General features: G+C 37.3%; 1 protein-coding gene across 2 annotated transcripts; it reads left to right on the top strand.

The window, feature by feature from the left end:
• The first annotated feature begins 878 nt into the window (after nucleotides 1-878).
• On the top strand, nucleotides 879-20,599 carry plek2 (pleckstrin 2). Of its 2 annotated transcripts, XM_062040398.1 has the most exons (10): nucleotides 879-982; nucleotides 1,053-1,217; nucleotides 10,080-10,267; nucleotides 10,342-10,433; nucleotides 12,908-13,095; nucleotides 13,251-13,352; nucleotides 13,420-13,503; nucleotides 17,174-17,252; nucleotides 19,273-19,444; nucleotides 20,574-20,599. In XM_062040398.1, exons 1-9 carry the CDS (start codon nucleotides 929-931, stop codon nucleotides 19,398-19,400), a joined length of 1,080 nt encoding a protein of 359 aa, XP_061896382.1. In that variant the 5' UTR covers nucleotides 879-928; the 3' UTR covers nucleotides 19,401-19,444; nucleotides 20,574-20,599. The 2 variants fall into 2 exon arrangements, with proteins under 2 accessions (XP_061896382.1, XP_061896381.1); XM_062040397.1 differs by lacking the exon at nucleotides 20,574-20,599 and having other exon boundaries at nucleotides 19,273-19,847.
• Nucleotides 20,600-21,631: the final 1,032 nt, after the last annotated feature.

Genomic DNA, 21,631 nt, shown 5'->3' with positions numbered 1-21,631 from the left:
AGCATGAAGCTCACATAGCTATGCTAGTGTTGCTAACCTAACATGATGTTAAAATGTGATGTTAGCATGGAGCTCACATAGCTATGCCAGCGTTGCTAACCTAGCATGATGTTCAAATTTGATGTTAGCATGAAGCTCACATAGCTATGCTAGTGTTGCTAACCTAGCATGATGTTAAAATTTGATGTTAGCATGAAGCTCACATAGCCATGCTAGTGTTGCTAACCTAGCATGATGATATATGATGTTAGCATGAAGCTCACATAGCTATGCCAGCGATGCTAACCTGGCATGATGATAAAATTTGATGTTAGCATGAAGCTCACATAGATATGCTAGTGTTGCTAACCTAGCATGATGTTAAAATGTGATGTTAGCATGGAGCTCACATAGCTATGCCAGCGTTGCTAACCTAGCATGATGTTGAAATTTGATGTTAGCATGAAGCTCACATAGCTACGCTAGTGTTGCTAATGTTTATGTCCTCCTGTCCCACTCTTTAATGTTTATGTGGACAAAAGTGGATCAATAACAATCATTGGAGACTATCAGAGCTCATTAGCATGAAAGCTACTAACACACGATAAAAGTACTTTTAAAAATAACACTTTTAATACACTATTGTGTATTTACTATCGTTAAAAAAAATACTGCAATTACATGAAATTGTTGAAAAAGTCACATTACTAATAGCTTGAGGGCACCCCCGTGTGGCTGTTAGCTGAAAATGCCGCCTTGACACGCCCACTGTGAACCATGGAGTGAGTGGTAAGGGTGTGTGTGTGTGCGTGTGTGTGTGTGTGTGTGTGTGTGTGTGTGTGTGTGTGTGTGTGTGTGTGTGTGTGTGTGTGTGTGTGTGTGTGTGTGTGTGTGTGACATGTTCATTCAGGAGCAAGCAGGCAGCAACAAGCAGCTGCTCATCAACACGATGAACACACAACAGAATGTACCGATCCTACGAGAAGGATTCCTGGTAAAAAGGGTAAGTTTGTTACATTTTCCATCCCGCCCGTCTCCACGAGGATGACAAGAACTGTGGTGTTGGTGGTCAGGGTCATGTGGTGCCCAACTGGAAGGCCCGCTGGTTCGTGCTGACGCCGGACAAGCTCACGTACTTCAAATACCGGGGCGGCAAGAGGGACTCGTGTCAGCGAGGGAAGATGGCCTTGAAAGGTTGTACCGTCACGTGTCCCTTCCTGGACTACGACACTCGACCCGTGAGTCTTTATCATGAATATGCACAATTTGGTATTTTTTTTCGTGATGGCGCCACCCTGTGGAGACGATCTTCAGACCAAATGACGACACAGCTTGAAAGTGCAAGCCCGGCCGTTTACGACGAGGTATCACTCTGTGGGCTTTTTGGGAAACAGACTTCAAAACAACCGTGTGCCAGATTGAATAACCATCATAACGATAAACACCTGGTGGAATTCTTTCCCATTCTTGCTTGATGTACAGCTTCAGTTGTTCAACAGTCCGGGGGTCTCCCTTGTGCTATTTTAGGCTTCATAATGCGCCACACATTTTCAATGGGAGACAGGTCTGGACTACAGGCAGGCCAGTCTAGTACCCGCACTCTTTTACTATGAAGCCACGTTGATGTAACACGTGGCTTGGCATTGTCTTGCTGAAATAAGCAGGGGCGTCCATGATAACGTTGCTTGGTGTCACGACGGGATGCGAATGGATCACTCCGGACAGGACTTGCAGGTAGGAACATATTTTAATCTTCTCAAGAAATCTTGGCAGGGTATGAGGTAAACAAACAGCATAAACTATGGCGTGGAACATACACGAAACTGTGGCATGAAACAAACACGACTTACTTGGCAAGGCATGAGGTAAACACTTAGCATAAACTATGGCATTGCATGAAACAAACACGAAACTGTGGCATGAGACCAATAGCATTAACTATGGCATAGAACAAACACGAAACTGTGGCATGAAACAAACAGCATAAACTATGGCGCGGAACAAACACGAAACTGTGGCATGAAACAAACAGCATAAACTATGGCGCGGAACATACACGAAACTGTGGCATGAAACAAACAGCATAAACTATGGCGTGGAACAAACACGAAACTGTGGCATGAAACAAACAGCATAAACTATGGCGTGGAACAAAAACAAAACTGTGGCATGAAATAAACAGCATAAACTATGGCGTGGAACAAACATGAAAATGTGGCATGAAACAAACAGCATAAACTATGGCGCGGAACATACACGAAACTGTGGCATGAAACAAACAGCATAAACTATGGCGGGGAACAAACACGAAACTGTGGCATGAAACAAACAGCATAAACTATGGCGTGGAACAAACACGAAACTGTGGCATGAAACAAACAGCATAAGCTATGGCGCGGAACAAACACGAAACTGTGGCATGGAACAAACATGAAACTGTGGCATGAAACAAACAGCATGAACTATGGCGTGGAACAAACACGAAACTGTGGCATGAAACAAACAGCATAAACTATGGCGCGGAACAAACACGAAACTGTGGCATGAAACAAACAGCATAAACTATGGCGTGGAACAAACACGAAACTGTGGCATGAAACAAACAGCATAAACTATGGCGCGGAACAAACACGAAACTGTGGCATGAAACAAACAGCATAAACTATGGCGTGGAACAAACACGAAACTGTGGCATGAAACAAACAGCATAAACTATGGCGTGGAACAAACACGAAACTGTGGCATGAAACAAACAGCACAAACTATGGCGTGGAACAAACACGAAACCGTGGCGTGGAACAAACAGCATAAACTATGGCGTGGAACAAACACGAAACTGTGGGATGAAACAAACAGCATAAACTATGGTGTGGAACAAACACGAAACCGTGGCATGAAACAAACAGCATAAACTATGGCGTGGAACAAACACAAAACTGTGGCATGAAACAAACAGCATAAACTATGGCGCGTAACAAACACGAAACTGTGGCATGAAACAAACGGCATAAACTATGGCGTGGAACAAACACGAAACTGTGGCATGAAACAAACAGCATAAACTATGGCGCGGAACAAACACGAAACTGTGGCATGAAACAAACAGCATAAACTATGGCGTGGAACAAACACAAAACTGTGGCATGAAACAAACAGCATAAACTATGGCGTGGAACAAACACGAAACTGTGGCATGAAACAAACAGCATAAGCTATGGCGTGGAACAAACACGAAACTGTGGCATGAAACAAACAGCATAAACTATGGCGTGAAACCAACACGAAACTGTGGCATGAAACAAACAGCATAAACTATGGCGTGGAACAAACACGAAACTGTGGCATGAAACAAACAGCATAAGCTATGGCGTGGAACAAACACGAAACTGTGGCATGAAACAAACAGCATAAACTATGGCGTGAAACCAACACGAAACTGTGGCATGAAACAAACAGCATAAGCTATGGCATGGAACAAACAGCATAAACTATGGCGTGGAACAAACACGAAACCGTGGCATGAAACAAACAGCATAAACTATGGCGTGGAACAAAGACGAAACTGTGGCATGAAACAAACAGCATAAACTATGGCGTGGAACAAACACGAAACTGTGGCATGAAACAAACAGCATAAACTACAGCGTGGAACAAACACGAAACTGTGGCATGAAACAAACAGCATAAACTATGGCGTGGAACAAACACGAAACTGTGGCATGAAACAAACAGCATAAACTATGGCGTGGAACAAACACGAAACTGTGGCATGAAACAAACAGCATAAACTATGGCGTGGAACAAACACGAAACTGTGGCATGAAACAAACAGCATGAACTATGGCGCGGAACAAACACGAAACTGTGGCATGAAACAAACAGCATAAACTATGGCGCGGAACAAACTTGAAACTGTGGCATGAAACAAACAGCATAAACTATGGCGTGGAACAAACACAAAACTGTGGCATGAAACAAACAGCATAAACTATGGCGCGGAACAAACACGAAACTGTGGCATGAAACAAACAGCATAAACTATGGCGTGGAACAAACACAAAACTGTGGCATGAAACAAACAGCATAAACTATGGCGTGAAACAAACACGAAACTGCGGCATGAAACAAACAGCATAAACTATGGCGTGGAACAACCACGAAACTGTGGCATGAAACAAACAGCATAAACTATGGCGCGGAACAAACACAAAACTGTGGCATGAAACAAACAGCATAAACTATGGCGTGGAACAAACACGAAACTGTGGCATGAAACAAACAGCATAAACTATGGCGTGGAACAAACACAAAACTGTGGCATGAAACAAACAGCATAAACTATGGCGCGGAACAAACACGAAAATGTGGCATGAAACAAACAGCATAAACTATGGCGTGGAACAACCACGAAACTGTGGCATGAAACAAACAGCATAAACTATGGCGTGGAACAAACACGAAACTGTGGCATGAAACAAACACGACTTACTTGGCAAGGCATGAGGTAAACACTTGGCATAAACTATGGCATTGCATGAAACAAACACGAAACTGTGGCATGAGGCCAATAGCATTAACTATGGCATAGAACAAACACGAAACTGTGGCATGAAACAAACAGCATAAACTATGGCGTGGAACAAACACGAAACTGTGGCGTGAAACAAACAGCATAAACTATGGCGTGGAACAAACACGAAACTGTGGCGTGGAACAAACAGCATAAACTATGGCGTGGAACAAACACGAAACCGTGGCATGAAACAAACAGCATAAACTATGGCGTGGAACAAACACGAAACTGTGGCATGAAACAAACAGCATAAACTATGGCGTGGAACAAACACGAAACTGTGGCATGAAACAAACAGCATAAACTATGGCGCGGAACAAACACGAAACTGTGGCATGAAACAAACAGCATAAACTATGGCGCGGAACAAACATGAAACTGTGGCATGAAACAAACAGCATAAACTATGGCGCGGAACAAACACGAAACTGTGGCATGAAACAAACAGCATAAACTATGACGCGGAACAAACACGAAACTGTGGCATGAAACAAACATGACTTACTTGGCAAGGCATGAGGTAAACACTTTGCATAAACTATGGCATTGCATGAAACAAACACGAAACTGTGGCATGAGACCAATAGCATTAACTATGGCATAGAACAAACACGAAACTGTGGCATGAAACCAATAATGACGCCAGCACGACTGACTGGCAAAGGCAGGCTTAAATAGTCCTCTGATTGGAAGCAGGTGCGCGTCGCGAACACCAGAGGCAGGTGAAAATCATAAGTAGCCATGGTAACTAAAACAAACTCAGGTGTCAAACAGGAACTAAAAGAGTCCAAAACTAACAGAACATAACAAAAACACTTAGATGGCAACATATGTTGCTCCAAAACCTGTATGTACCTTTCAGCATTAATGGTACCTTCACAGATGTGTAAGTTACCCATGTCTTGGGCACTAATACACCCCCATGCCATCACACATGCTGGCTGTTCAACTTTGCGCGTAGAACAATCCGGATGGTTCTGTTCCTCTTTGGTCCGGAGGACAAGACGTCCACAGTTTCCAAAAACAATTTGAAATGTGGACTCGTCAGACCACAGAACACTTTTCCACTTTGCATCAGTCCATCTTAGATGAGCTCGGGCCCAGCGCAGCCGGCGGCGTTTCCGGGTGTTGTTGATAAATGGCTTTCGCTTTGCATAGTAGAGTTTTAACTTGCACTTATAGATTTAGCGACAGACTGTAGTTACTGACAGTGGCTTTCTGAAGTGTTCCTGAGCCCATGTGGTGATATCCTTTACACACTGATGTCGCTTTTTGATGCAGTACAGCCTGAGGGATCGAATGTCACGGGCATGCTGGTTACGTGCAGTGATTTCTCCAGATCCTCTAAACTTTTTGATGATATTACGGACCGTAGATGGTGAAATCCTTTTCAACTTATATTCAATTGGAACAGACTGCAAAGACAAGAAACTTAACTTTGTTATTTTTTGCAAAATATTAGCTCATTTGGAATTTGATGCCTGCAACATGTTTCAAAAAAAGCTGGCACAGGTGGCAAAAAAGACTATGAAAGTTGAGGAATTCTCATCAAACACTTATTCGGAACATCCCACAGGTGAACAGGCTCATTGGGAACAGGTGGGTGCCATGATTGGGTATAAAAGCAGCTTCCATGAAGTGGTCAGTCATTCACAAACAAGGATGGGGCGAGGGTCACCACTTTGTCAAAAAAAAAAAGTGTAAAGGATATCACCACACGGGCTCAGGAACACTTCAGAAAACCACTGTCGGTAACTACAGTTGGTCGCTACATCTGTAAGTGCAAGTTAAAACTCTACTATGCAAAGCCATTTATCAACAACACCCAGAAACGCCGCTTTGTCAAAAAAAAAAAAGTGTAAAGGATATCACCACACGGGCTCAGGAACACTTCAGAAAACCACTGTCGGTAACTACAGTTGGTCGCTACATCTGTAAGTGCAAGTTAAAACTCTACTATGCAGAGCCATTTATCAACAACACCCAGAAACGCCGCTGGCTTCGCTGGGCCCGAGCTCATTTGAGATGGACTGATGCAAGATGGGAAAGTGTTCTGTGGTCTGACAAGTCCGCATTTCAAACTGTCGAACAACTTGAGCTGTACATCAAGCAAGAATGGGAAAGAATTCCACCTGAAAAGCTTCAAAAATGTGTCACCTCAGTTCCCAAGCGTTTACTGAGTGTTGTTTAAAGGAAAGGCCATGTAACACAGTGGTAAGATGCGGACACGTCTTATATTGGATACTTTGTAATATGCTTCTGCCTTGGAGGTTTTGCATGTGTAAGTAACATGCCACTATAATCCTTTGGTACTAGTTTATTGACAATTTCATGCTTTAGACTGCAATATTGCTCAATGAGCATCACGCGTGTCTAGCTTGTGTGCTATTGTGTGCTTAGCTGTTGTGTAGCTGCAAGCCCCTAGTAGCCTATAGTCCACCATGTTTACCTTTTGTAAACTAACAAGCGGTCCAGCTTTGCACAAGTAAACATGCTGTTCAATGAGCATTACATGTGTCTAGCTTGTGTGCTATTGTGTGCTTAGCTGTTGTGTAGCTGCAAGCTCCTAGTAGCCTATAGTCCACCATGTTTACCTTTTGTAAACTAACAAGCGGTCCAGCTTTGCACAAGTAAACACGCTGTTCAATGAGCATTACATGTGTCTAGCTTGTGTGCTATTGTGTGCTTAGCTGTTGTGTAGCTGCAAGCTCCTAGTAGCCTATAGTCCACCATGTTTACCTTTTGTAAACTAACAAGCGGTCCAGCTTTGCACAAGTAAACACGCTGTTCAATGAGCATTACATGTGTCTAGCTTGTGTGCTATTGTGTGCTTAGCTGTTGTGTAGCTGCAAGCTCCTAGTAGCCTATAGTCCACCATGTTTACCTTTTGTAAACTAACAAGCGGTCCAGCTTTGCACAAGTAAACACGCTGTTCAATGAGCATTACATGTGTCTAGCTTGTGTGCTATTGTGTGCTTAGCTGTTGTGTAGCTGCAAGCTCCTAGTAGCCTATAGTCCACCATATTTACCTTTTGTAAACTAACAAGCGGTCCAGCTTTGCACAAGTAAACACGCTGTTCAATGAGCATTACATGTGTCTAGCTTGTGTGCTATTGTGTGCTTAGCTGTTGTGTAGCTGTAAACTTGCTAGTTGTTGTTTTTTTGCTGATATCGGACCGATATGTGATATCAATATTGGATTGGGACACCCCTTGTCTCTATTGTAAAATCACAGCATGACGCTGGCATCAATGACTCGAGGCTGAGTCATCATTGCCGAGTCACTGCCCTTCATGTTGATGATGTCACCGTTGACCTCAGGTGAAGGTCCAATATTTCGACACCATTTGGAAACCCCCCCAAAAAAGGTGTGTTTGAATGAGTCAGAACATTAGGTACAGGCGTGATTTTTTTCATTCATTTTTCATTTCATTTATTTATTTATTTCAGCCAATGACATAAAAAAATAATTACAAAAAAAAAAGTACAAAGTTGACAACACATAATAATATCAATTACTATAGTGCAAAAGGTAATGCATAGTATGTAATGCATAATTGTCCAGTTTTGCCTGAAAGGGAGTGGGAAGAAGATCATTTATTTAATCCCACACCCAGTTCTCCATTCAGTTACTTTGTTCAAGGATTATAATACAAATGTCGTATCATAGTGGCATTACCACAGGTAACAATAATTATTACACTCTAACAATCATTTGTATCAACAATGTAGGAATAATGAATATACCAACAATGGTAATAGACAAAATACCAACAATGGTAATAGACAACATAGCAATAATGATAATAGACAACATAGCAATAATGGTAATAGACAACATAGCAATAATGGTAATAGACAACATAGCAATAATGGTAATAGACAACATAGCAACAATGGTAATAGACAACATAGCAATAATGGTAATAGACAACATAGCAATAATGATAATAGACAACATAGCAATAATGGTAATAGACAACATAGCAATAATGGTAATAGACAACATATTAATAATGATAATAGACAACATAGCAATAATGGTAATAGACAACATAGCAATAATGATAATAGACAACATAGCAATAATGGTAATAGACAACATAGCAATAATGGTAATAGACAACATAGCAATAATGGTAATAGACAACATAGCAATAATGATAATAGACAACATAGCAATAATGGTAATAGACAACATAGCAATAATGGTAATAGACAACATAGCAATAATGGTAATAGACAACATAGCAATAATGGTAATAGACAACATAGCAATAATGGTAATAGACAACATAGCAATAATGGTAATAGACAACATAGCAATAATGGTAATAGACAACATAGCAATAATGATAATAGACAACATAGCAATAATGGTAATAGACAACATAGCAATAATGGTAATAGACAACATAGCAATAATGATAATAGACAACATAGCAATAATGGTAATAGACAACATAGCAATACAGGTAATAGACAACATAGCAATAATGGTAATAGACAACATAGCAATAATGGTAATAGACAACATAGCAATAATGGTAATAGACAACATAGCAATAATGGTAATAGACAACATAGCAATAATGATAATAGACAACATAGCAATAATGGTAATAGACAACATAGCAATAATGGTAATAGACAACATAGCAATAATGGTAATAGACAACATAGCAATAATGATAATAGACAACATAGCAATAATGGTAATAGACAACATAGCAATAATGATAATAGACAACATAGCAATAATGGTAATTGACAACATAGCAATAATGGTAATAGACAACATAGCAATAATGGTAATAGACAACATAGCAATAATGATAATAGACAACATAGCAATAATGATAATAGACAACATAGAAATAATGATAATAGACAACATAGCAATAATGATAATAGACAACATAGCAATAATGGTAATAGACAACATAGCAATAATGGTAATAGACAACATAGCAATAATGATAATAGACAACATAGCAATAATGGTAATAGACAACATAGCAATAATGGTAAGGAAACATTGAGCACAAATAAATTGAAGACCCTCATCTCTATATTTGAACCAGACCCGATGTTTGTATAATAGTTTAAATGGATTAATAGTTTGGCATTGCTTGTGTTGTAAGTCCAGTTTGTTCCATAGTTTTACTCCGCATACAGACACACAAAAACGTTTACGAGTGGTTTGAGCTCTCGGCAATGAGAAATATCCAAAGCCTCTCAAGTTATGAGCCTGCACTCATCTTATAAAGAAAGGTTGTAGATTAGGCGGCAATAATTTGTTAAATGCTTTATATAAGATTATTAATGTATTATTTTTAACAAGGTCATCAAATTTGAGCAACTTTGATTGCATAAACAGATTATGAGTATGTTCTAAATAACCAACGTTGTGATATGATCAGAGGATGAATTGTGTTGTGGTAAGTATTCCCCCATACTTCAACACAGTATGTAAGGGATGGCAGTACCAAGGTGATAAACCACACGATGACTGTCCTCTTCCTAGTTGGTGTTCAAGCTGCAGAGCAGGAACGGCGTGGACCACTTCCTGGAGGCTTGTTCGCGGGAGGAGCGTGACGAGTGGGCGGCGGACGTCGCGGCGGCCGTGGACAAACTGGCCGTGGAAGAAGACGGAGGCTCGCCGAGCGGACAATGGACGCCCGAAGTGTCCGAGCTGCACGACATCAACCTGAGGTGCACGACAGCGTGCGTGGACACACCTGGCGTGTGGACGTTTCTCTCATTGTTGCTTCTTGTGGGTCTGCTAGCAAAGTGTTGGACGCCATGTACGACCTTCACCACGGGATCAACATGAGCAACCACGTGGAGCAGGGATGCACCTACACCAACTGTTTCTCAGGTACACACCACATACTGCTTCATGTATTCATCAATTATGGTATAATACAGTTGTATTAATATATATTATGCTGTATAATTTATTTATTATTTCATTATCACTATATAATGCAGTATTATATATTTATTATTGTATGATGCTGTAATATTCATTCAGTATTTATTTATTATAATATGATGGCATATTATTAATTCATTATTTATTTATTATAGTAAAATGAATCAATATTTATTCATTATGTATAGTATGATGCAGTATTATTTTTATTATTTATTTATTAAGGCATGATGAATCGTTATTTATTTATTGAAGTATGATACAATATTATTCAGTCATTCATTATCTAATTATCATAATAGGATGCAATATTATTCATTCATTATTTATTAATCATTCTATATTATAGGATGATTGTAATTATTAATTGTATGATAAAGTTGTATTTGTATCATTTATTTATTTAGGCATGATGAATCAATATTTATTTATTATAGTATGATACAATAATATTCAGTCATTCATTATCTAATTATCATAATAGGATGCAATATTATTCATTATTTATTTAGTAATCATTCTATATTATATAATGATTGTAATTATTAATTGTATGATGCAGTATTATTTGTATTATTTATTTATTAAGGCATGTTGAATCGTTATTTATTTATTATAGTATGATACACTATTATTCAGTCATTCATTATCTAATTATCATAATAGTATGCAATATTATTCATGAATTATTTATTAATCATTCTATGTTATATGATAACTGTAATTATCAATTGTATGATGCAATATTATTTTAGTTATTCATTCTTTACTGAAGCATGATAAATACTTATTTATTATAGTATGATGCAGTATCATTTATTATGGTATGAAGCGGCATTATTCATTCTTTATTGATTTATTATACTATAAGGAAGCCTTATTGATTCATTATTTTCTTATTATAGTATAATGAATAATTATGTGTTTATTATTTATTGTATAGTATAATGCAATATTATTTTTATTATTTATTTCTAATGGCATGCTAAATAATTATTTATTTATTATAGTATGATGCAGTATTAATTATTTATATTAGTATAATGCGGCATTATTCGTTCTTTATTTATTTACTATAGTACAAAGAAGCCTTATTTATTCATTATTTATTATATGATGCAATTTTATTTTAATCATTTAATTATTTATAACGGCAACATGAATAATTATTTATTTATACTTAATTTATGTAATTATTTATATTTTAGTAAAGTATGATGCAGTATTATCTATTTATATTGGTAGGATGCCAAATTATGTATTCATTATTTATTGTTTTTAATTTTAATGTTTCATTTTTTTAAATGTTGGTTTTAATTTTGGTTTTGATGTTATATTTGATTTTGTTTTTATTTTATTTTAGTTTAAATTTTAGCGTTCTAATTTGGATTTTAAATTGTATTTATTTTAGTATAATGGGTATAAATTTTAATTTTGGTTTTAATTTTAATGTTTAATTTTTTAAATGTTGGTTTTAATTTTGGTTTTGATGTTATATTTGATTTTGTTTTTATTTTATTTTAGTTTAAATTTTAGCATTCTAATTTGGATTTTAAATGTTATTTATTTTAGTATAATGGGTATAAATTTTAATTTTGGTTTTAATTTTTTAAATGTTGGTTTTAATTTTGGTTTTGATGTTATATTTGATTTTGTTTTCATTTTAATTTAGTTTGAATTTTAATATTCTAATCTTGATTTTAAATTTCATTTTAAATGCAAATGTTGAATTTAAATTAAAATACAATTTTGATTTAAATGTTGATCTTTATTTTAATGTCAATTTTTTAGTCTTATTTTTGTGCTATAATTTTTGTTTTGATTTTATATGTTATCTTTTTATTTTAGTTTAAGTTGTCATTTTAATTTAGTTTTAGTATTTAAAAATTTTTTTTAACTTCAATTTAATTTAATTTGGCTTTAATTTTCATTTCAATTTCAACTTCAATTGCAATTTCAAATTTAGTTTTAATTTTAATAAAAAGCTTGATTTTAATTTTGATTTTAATTTTGTGTTATAATTTTGATTTTGGTTTGGATTTTAAATGTGATTTTGTTTTTATTTTACTTTAAGTTGTCATTTAGTTTAATTTTAGTTTTAGTATTTTGATTTTAATTCAAACATTTAATTAAAATTTTCTGATATCTTCATGAATTAAGTCATGGCGATACATTTACCCCATAATTAATTTTAACGGTTAATAACGAGTCCGTGCTACAGCTGGCACAGCACATTTTTGTCTCAAATGACACAATGGTGTGTCTTTTGCAGACAGAATGAGTTATAATAACTCAATGATTTTATTGCCATCTTGTAAAATCTTGCAAAACGAGTAGTAACACCTGTCGCTGTCAGTCATGCATATGACTACATGAGAGGCCACAAGATTAGGTACAGTGTGATTGCCGACCACCAGGTTCCGCGGTGGTGGACTGGTTGGTGTTCATGCAGAAGGTGGTGACCCGCACTGAAGGGGTGACCTTGGCCTCCGCCCTGATGGAGGAAGGCTTCCTGAGGACCATCGGCATGAGGAGCGTGGAGGCCCTACGCACCGCCGGCCTCAGCGAGCAGTTCATGGACGACTCCACGGCGCTCTACAGCTTTGTGAGTGTTTGACGCCATGCAGCAATATAATCACATGTCATATAATCATATTTCATACTCATATGCAGCAATATAATCACAGGTCATATAATCATATTTCATATTCATATGCAGCAATATAATCACACACACATCTTTTCCTCTTCTGTTCCCAGTCAGACAATCTGAAGAAGAAAGGCTGCGTGAGGGCACAGACGTCTCTGTCTGCCGTGGAGCTGAGCGGTGAAGTCATCAGGAGAGGTTATCTGCTCAAACAGGTGAGACCTCACCTTTTCCTGCATGTGTCATCATCATCATCATCATCATCATCATCATCATCATCAGGGACACAGGAGGAAAAACTGGAAGATCCGACTGTTTGTGTTGCACTCAGAACCGTCTTTCCTTCACTACTACGACCCCACTAAGGTAACACGCACACACACACATTCTTGTATTTGTTACCTTCTTGAGACCTCCGAAAAATGCCGACCTCTTTAGGACCACCCTTTCTACATATATAAAGATTTGTATTTACAACATTAATAATATATACATACTATGCAAATATAAAAAAGGTAAGCTTTTAGTAAAAAAAAATATTTTTTAATATGTTGTTTGTAATTGTGTGAATGCTCCAAAGGGGGCGCATTACAATTTCTTACACACACGTATTACATATTTTGGCCAGAGGGGGAGCACTTCTAATTTTTACACGCACTTGTTATTTCATATGTTGACTAGAGGGGGAGCACTTTTAAAACTGCCACACAGTCAATTTGAAAAATCCCTCCTTTTTGGGACTTCCCTAATTTTGATGTCTCAAGAAGGGTAGAAATACAAGAACACACACACACACACACACACACACACACACACACACATTCTTGTATTTGTCACCTTCTCGAGACCGCCGAAAAATGCCGACCTCTTTAGGACCACCCTTTCTACATATATAAAGATTTGTATTTACAACATTAATAATATATACATACTATGCAAATATAAAAAAGGTAAGCTTTTAGTAAAAAAATAATATTACTAAAAGCTAAAAGCCCTAATTTTGATAGATTTCACCACCAGGGGGTGCAAATGAAACATTCTCTAGTAAATAATAGAGTCCGTATTGGGACCATGATTTCGGCCCTAACTTGTTCACCAGTCCTCGTATGGAAGGTAGTTTTCCCTGTTGATGTCTCAAGAAGGGTAGAAATACAAGAACACACACACGCATGCACACACACACACACACACGCATGCACACACACACACACACATTCGTGTATTTAATACCTTCTTGAGACCTCCGAAAAATGCCTCCCTCTTTAGGACCACCCTTTCTACATATATAAAGATTTGTATTTACAACATTAATAATATATACATACTATGCAAATATAAAAAAGGTAAGCTTTTAGTAAAAAAATTAAATTTTTAATGTGTTGTTTGTAATTGTGTGAATGCTCCAAAGGGGGCGCATTACAATTTCTTACACACACTTATTACATATGTTGGCCAGAGGGGGAGCACTTCTAATTTTTTCAATTTGAAAACTCCGTCCTTTTTGGGACCGCCCTAATTTTGATGGATTTCACCACCAGGGGGTGCAAATTAGACATTCTCTTTTAAATTTGGACCATGATTTCGACCCTTACTTGTTCACCGGTCCTCGTATGGAAGGTACTTTTCCTTGTTGATGTCTCAAGAAGGGTAGAAATACAAGAACACACACACACACACACACACATTCGTGTATTTAATACCTTCTTGAGACCTCTGAAAAATGCCTACCTCTTTAGGACCACCCTTTCTACATATATAAAGATTTGTATTTACAACATTAATAATATATACATACTATGCAAATATAAAAAAGGTAAGCTTTTAGTAAAAAAATTTAATTTTCAATGTGTTGTTTGTAATTGTGTGAATGCTACAAAGGGGGCGCATTACAGTTTCTTACACACACTTATTACATATGTTGGCCAGAGGGGGAGCACTTCTAATTTTTTCAATTTGAAAACTCCCTCCTTTTTGGCACCGCCCTAATTTTGATGGATTTCACCACCAGGGGGTGCAAATTAGACATTCTCTTTTAAATTTGGACCATGATTTCGGCCCTAACTTGTTCACCGGTCCTCGTATGGAAGGTACTTTTCCTTGTTGATGTCTCAAGAAGGGTAGAAATACAAGAACACACACACACACACACACACACACACACACACACACACACATTCTTGTATTTAGGACTTTCATGAGACCTCTGAAAAATTCTTACATACACGTGTTATTACATATGTTGGCCAGAGGGGGAGCACTTCTAATTTTTACACACACTTGTTATTTAATATGTTGACCAGAGTGGGAGCACTTTTAAAAACCGCCACAGAGTCAATTTGAAAAATCCCTCCTTTTTGGGACCACCCTGATTTTGATAGATTTCACCACCAGGGGGTGCAAATGAAACATTCTCTAGTAAATAATAGAGTCCGTGTTGGGACCATGATTTCGGCCCTAACTAGTTCACCGGTCCTCGTATGGAAGGTAGTTTTCCCTGTTGATGTCTCAAGAAGGGTAGAAATACAAGAACACACACACACACACACACACACACACACACACACACATTCGTGTATTTAATACCTTCTTGAGACCTCAGAAAAATGCCGACCTCTTTAGGACCACCCTTTCTACATATATAAAGATTTGTATTTACAACATTAATAATATATACATACTATGCAAATATAAAAAAGGTAAGCTTTTAGTAAAAAAATTAAATTTTTAATGTGTTGTTTGTAATTGTGTGAATGCTCCAAAGGGGGCGCATTACAGTTTCTTACACACACTTATTACATATGTTGACCAGAGGGGGAGCACTTCTAATTTTTTCAATTTGAAAACTCCCTCCTTTTTGGCACCGCCCTAATTTTGATGGATTTCACCACCAGGGGGTGCAAATTAGACATTCTCTTTTAAATTTGGACCATGATTTCGACCCTTACTTGTTCACCGGTCCTCGTATGGAAGGTACTTTTCCTTGTTGATGTCTCAAGAAGGGTAGAAATACAAGAACGGACAATGGAAAATGTATTTACGACTTTCATGAGACCTCTGAAAAATTCTTACATACACTTGTTATTACATATGTTGGCCAGAGGGGGAGCACTTCTAATTTTTACACACACTTGTTATTTAATATGTTGACCAGAGTGGGAGCACTTTTAAAACCGCCACAGAGTCAATTTGAAAAACCCCTCCTTTTTGGGACCGCCCTAATTTTGATAGATTTCACCACAAGGGGGTGCAAATGAAACATTCTCTAGTAAATAATAGAGTCCGTGTTGGGACCATGATTTCGGCCCTAACTTGTTCACCAGTCCTCGTATGGAAGGTACTTTTCCTTGTTGATGTCTCAAGAAGGGTAGAAATACAAGAACACACACACACACACACACACACACATTCTTGTATTTATTACCTTCTTGAGACCTCTGAAAAATGCCTGCCTCTTTAGGACCACCCATTCTAGATATATAAGGATTTGTATTTACAACATTAATATTATTTACATACTTTGCAAATATAAAAAAGGTAAGCTTTTAGTACTTTTTTAAAATTTTTAATATGTTGATTGTAATTGTCTGAATGCTCCAAAGGGGGCACATTACAATTTCTTACACACACTTATTACATATGTTGGCCAGAGGGGGAGCACTTCTAATTTTTACACACACTTGTTATTTCATATGTTGACCAGGGGGGGGGCACTTCTAATTTTTACACGCACTTGTTATTTCATATGTTGACCAGAGTGGGAGCACTTTTAAAAAACGCCACACAGTCAATTTGAAAAATCCCTCCTTTTTGGGACCGCCCTAATTTTGATAGATTTCACCACCAGGGGGTGCAAATGAGACATTCTCTATTAAATAATAGAGTCCATATTGGGACCATGATTTCGGTCCTAACTTGTTCACCATACCTCATATGGAAGGTACTTTTCCTTGTTGATGTCTCAAGAAGGGTAGAAATACAAGAACACACACCCACACACCCGCACACTCACACACACACCCTTCCTGTCTGCTTCCAGGGTGACATCAGCCCCGTGGGAGGATTCGCCCTCCGAGGCTCACTGGTGTCCTCGCTGGATGATAACGGCGTTCCCTCAGGTGAGAATCAAATATTGCAAAATCAGCGTTTTCACATGAAGACATGATGACGACTATGAAAACTATTTCCTCCGAATATTACAAGAAATACAAATACAATGTGACTCAGACTTTCTTTTTTTTTTCCCGAATAAATATGACGCCTTTTTTACGTGTGTGTATCACTTGTGTGTGTGTGTGTGTGTGTGTGTTCTGGCAGTGCTTACTTAATGGGGACTTCCCTCTGTTTACACAGTCACCTTTATGGGACCTCTGACGGTATGGGGACAAAAAAACAGGTCCCCTAGAGCAGTGGTGTCCAACCTTTTTGTAACTGCGTAATTTGTCCCACGGACCGGGGGAGGGGGGCGATATTATTATTATTTATTTTTTTTTGTCATAAAAAAATACAATCATATGTGCTTACGGATTGTATCCCTGCAGACTGTATTGATATATATTGATATATAATATAGGAACCAGAAATATTAATAACAGAAAGAAACAACCCTTTTGTGCGAATGAGTGTAAATGAGTGTAAATGAGGGAGAGTGTTTTTTTGGGTTGGTGCCCTAATTGTAAGTTTATCTTGTGTTTTTTATGTTGATTTAATAAAAAAATTGTATTTATTTTTTTAAATTTTTTAAATTTGTTTATTTTCTTTTATTATTATTTTTCATTTAAAATTTTTGTAATTTTTTTTAAAAAAAATTGTAATTTAAAAAAAAAAAAATTATTTTTAAATTTTTTAAATTTTTTTTAAATTTTTTTTAATTTTTTTTTTTTAATTTTAAATTTTTTTTTAAAATTTTTCATTAAAATTTGTTTTTTTAAATTTTATTTTATTTTTTTTAAAAATAATTATTTCTTGGGCGGCCCCGTACCAATCGATCCACGGACCGGTACCGGGCCGCGGCCCGGTGGTTGGGGACCACTGCCCTAGAGGGAAACCTTTTTAAATGATTCTGAGGATCATGTCATATTTAATTAGAACTTTCTTTTTTTTTTTTAATGGTCCTCAGTCGTCACGAACAAATTTGTGTGAATTATGCAAAATAGAATAGAATAGAATAGAAAGTACTTTATTGATTCCTCGGGGGAATTCAGCAAATATCAGATGTATCAGATTGTGGGTGGGTTTATTTTGTACCCTTCACGTTCATATTTCACTGTCTGTTGCATTTTTGTTGCGTTTCACTTGATTGTAAAATATGTCGAAATATTTTGTCAATATTCAGTGTTTTATCGTTCATAGAAAATTGTAAAATTCCATTACGTTTTTTAAGGCGGTCTGTCATAATGTTTCTAGCATTCAAACAGACATTATTGTGAGGTTTTGTATTAGTGTTCCTAAAAAATAGATATACCGACCCCCAGATACATTTTTTTCTCTAAATGTGGCCCCCCGAGTCAAAATAATTGCCCAGGCCTGGTTTACACAGTCACCTTTAGGGGTCCTCTGACGGTATGGGGACAAAAAAACAGGTCGCCTGAAGGGAAACCTTTTTAAATGATAGTCAGATCCATTCTGAAGATGCCTAAGTGATTTTTAAGCTTTGACCCATAAAACATGTTTACTGGTTAGTTTGAGTGTGAGACATTTGCACAGCAGCCCCCTCATCGGGCTGTAGCTGGTACATTTAAGTGGTGAAACTTCCTATAAGAGGACAGCTGTAGTGCTGTATTCTGAGGATCATGTCATATTTAAATTGAACTTTCTTTCTTTTTTTTTTTAAATGGTCCTCAGTAGTCACGAACAAATTTGTGTGAATTATGGAAAATGATTTAAATTTGGTCCCCATGAACCATATTAACTCTTTTTCCCCCAGGGTCCCCAGTAAGAATGATCAGCACATTACTTCATCAATCCAGAGATTTAAAGACGTGTATGAGCTAACTGGGCGGTGGCCATTTTACCTCATTGTTTTTATGCCTCCACCACCTGTAGAAAGGGTGGTCCCCACAAGTTCTGATCAAAAACTTGGCCCCCATTCCAAATGATAACCAGTATGTGTGTGTGTGTGTGTGTGTGCTCTTTCAGGGGTGAAAGGCAAGGTGGAAGGCAACTTGTTCAAGATCATCACACAGTCGGACAAACATTATTTCATGCAAGCTCCCAGTCATCAAGACAAGATGGATTGGATCGACGCCATCCGCGAGTTCACCTAGTAACTTTCTCACCCTGTTAGCTACAACATGCTAACAGTAGACCAGGGGTCACCAACGCGGTGCCCGCGGGCACCAGGTAGCCCGTAAGGACCAGATGAGTAGCCCGCTGGCCTGTTCTAAAAATAGCTCAAATAGCAGCACTTACCAGTGAGCTGCCTCTATTTTTTAAATGTTATTTATTTACTAGCAAGCTGGTCTCACTTTGCCCGACATTTTTAATTCTAAGAGAGACAAAACTCAAATAGAATTTGAAAATCCAAGAAAATATTTTAAAGACTTGGTCTTCACTTGTTTAAATAAATAAATTCATTAATTGTTTTACTTTGCTTCTTATAACTTTCAGAAAGACAATTTTAGAGACAAAATACAACCTTTGGATTTTTAAACACATATACCTTTTTACCTTTTAAATTCCTTCCTCTTTTTTCCTGACAATTTAAATCAATGTTCAAGTAAATTAATTTTTTTATTGTAAAGAATAATAAATAAATTTTAATTTAATTCTTCATTTTAGCTTCTGTTTTTTCGACGAAGAATATTTGTGAAATATTTCTTCAAACTTATTATGATTAAAATTCAAAACAATTATTCTGGCAAATCTAGAAAATCTGTAGAATCAAATTTTAATCTTATTTTAAAGTCTTTTGAATTTCTTTTAAAATTTTTGTTCTGGAAAATCTAGAAGAAATAATGATTTGTCTTTGTTAGAAATATAGCTTGGTCCAATTTGTTATATATTATAACAAAGTGCAGATTGGATTTTAACCTATTTAAAACATGTCATCAAAATTCTAAAATTAATCTTAATCAGGAAAAATGACTAATGATGTTCCATAATTTAAAAAAAAAAAATTTTCAAAAAGATTCGAATTAGCTAGTTTTTCTCTTCTTTTTTTCGGTTGAATTTTGAATTTTAAAGAGTCGAAATTGAAGATAAACTATGTTTCAAAATTTAATTGTCATTTTTTTCGTGTTTTCTCCTCTTTTAAACCGTTCAATTAAGTGTAAATACCATTAATTATTAATAATAACAGAGTTAAAGGTAAATTGAGCAAATTGGCTATTTCTGGCAATTTATTTAAGTGTGTATCAAACTGGTAGCCCTTCGCATTAATCACTACCCAAGAAGTAGCTCTTGGTTTCAAAAAGGTTGGTGACCCCTGCAGTAGACCATCGCTACACACTTTGTTTGCTACAACATGTTAGGCCATCACTACACACTTTGTTTGCTACAACAATCAGAGGTGGGTAGTAACGCGCTACATTTACACCGTTAAATCTACTTGAGTAACTTTTGGGACAAATTGTACTTCTAAGAGTAGTTTTAATGCAACATACTTTTACTTTTACTTGAGTATATTTATAGAGAAGAAACGCTACTTTTACTCCGCTCCATTTATCTACATTCAGCTCGCTACTCGCTACTGATTTTTATCGATCTGTTAATGCACGCTTTGTTTGTTTTGGTTTGTCAGACAGACCTTCAAAGTAGGATCTAGCGCATGCCTGCGTTTCACCAATCAAATGCAGTCACTGGTGACGTTTGACTCCGTTTCACCAATCGAATGCAGTCACTGGTGACGTTTGACTCTGTTTCACCAATCGAATACAGTCACTGGTGACGTTTGACTCCGTTTCACCAATTACACGCAGTCACTGGTGACGTTTGACTCCGTTTCACCAATCGAATGCAGTCACTGGTGACGTTTGACTCTGTTTCACCAATCGAATCCAGTCACTGGTGACGTTTGACTCCGTTTCACCAATCGAATGCAGTCACTGGTGACGTTTGACGCCGTTTCACCAATCAAATGCAGTCACTGGTGACGTTTGACTCCGTTTCACCAATCACAAGCAGTCACTGGTGACGTTTGACTCCGTTTCACCAATCAAATGCAGTCACTGGTGACGTTTGACTCCGTTTCACCAATCGAATGCAGTCACTGGTGACGTTTGACTCCGTTTCACCAATCGAATGCCGTCACTGGTGACGTTTGACTCCGTTTCACCAATCGAATGCAGTCACTGGTGACGTTTGACTCCGTTTCACCAATCGAATGCAGTCACTGGTGACGTTTGACTCCGTTTCACCAATCAGATGCAGTCACTGGTGACGTTTGACTCCGTTTCACCAATCAGATGCAGTCACTGGTGACGTTTGACTCCGTTTCACCAATCAGATGCAGTCACTGGTGACGTTTGACTCCGTTTCACCAATCAGATGCAGTCAC

This window comes from Entelurus aequoreus, linkage group LG03, assembly GCF_033978785.1.
Source record: "Entelurus aequoreus isolate RoL-2023_Sb linkage group LG03, RoL_Eaeq_v1.1, whole genome shotgun sequence".
Taxonomy (NCBI): Eukaryota; Metazoa; Chordata; class Actinopteri; order Syngnathiformes; family Syngnathidae; genus Entelurus; species Entelurus aequoreus.
This window is presented reverse-complemented; position numbering and strand designations above follow the sequence as displayed.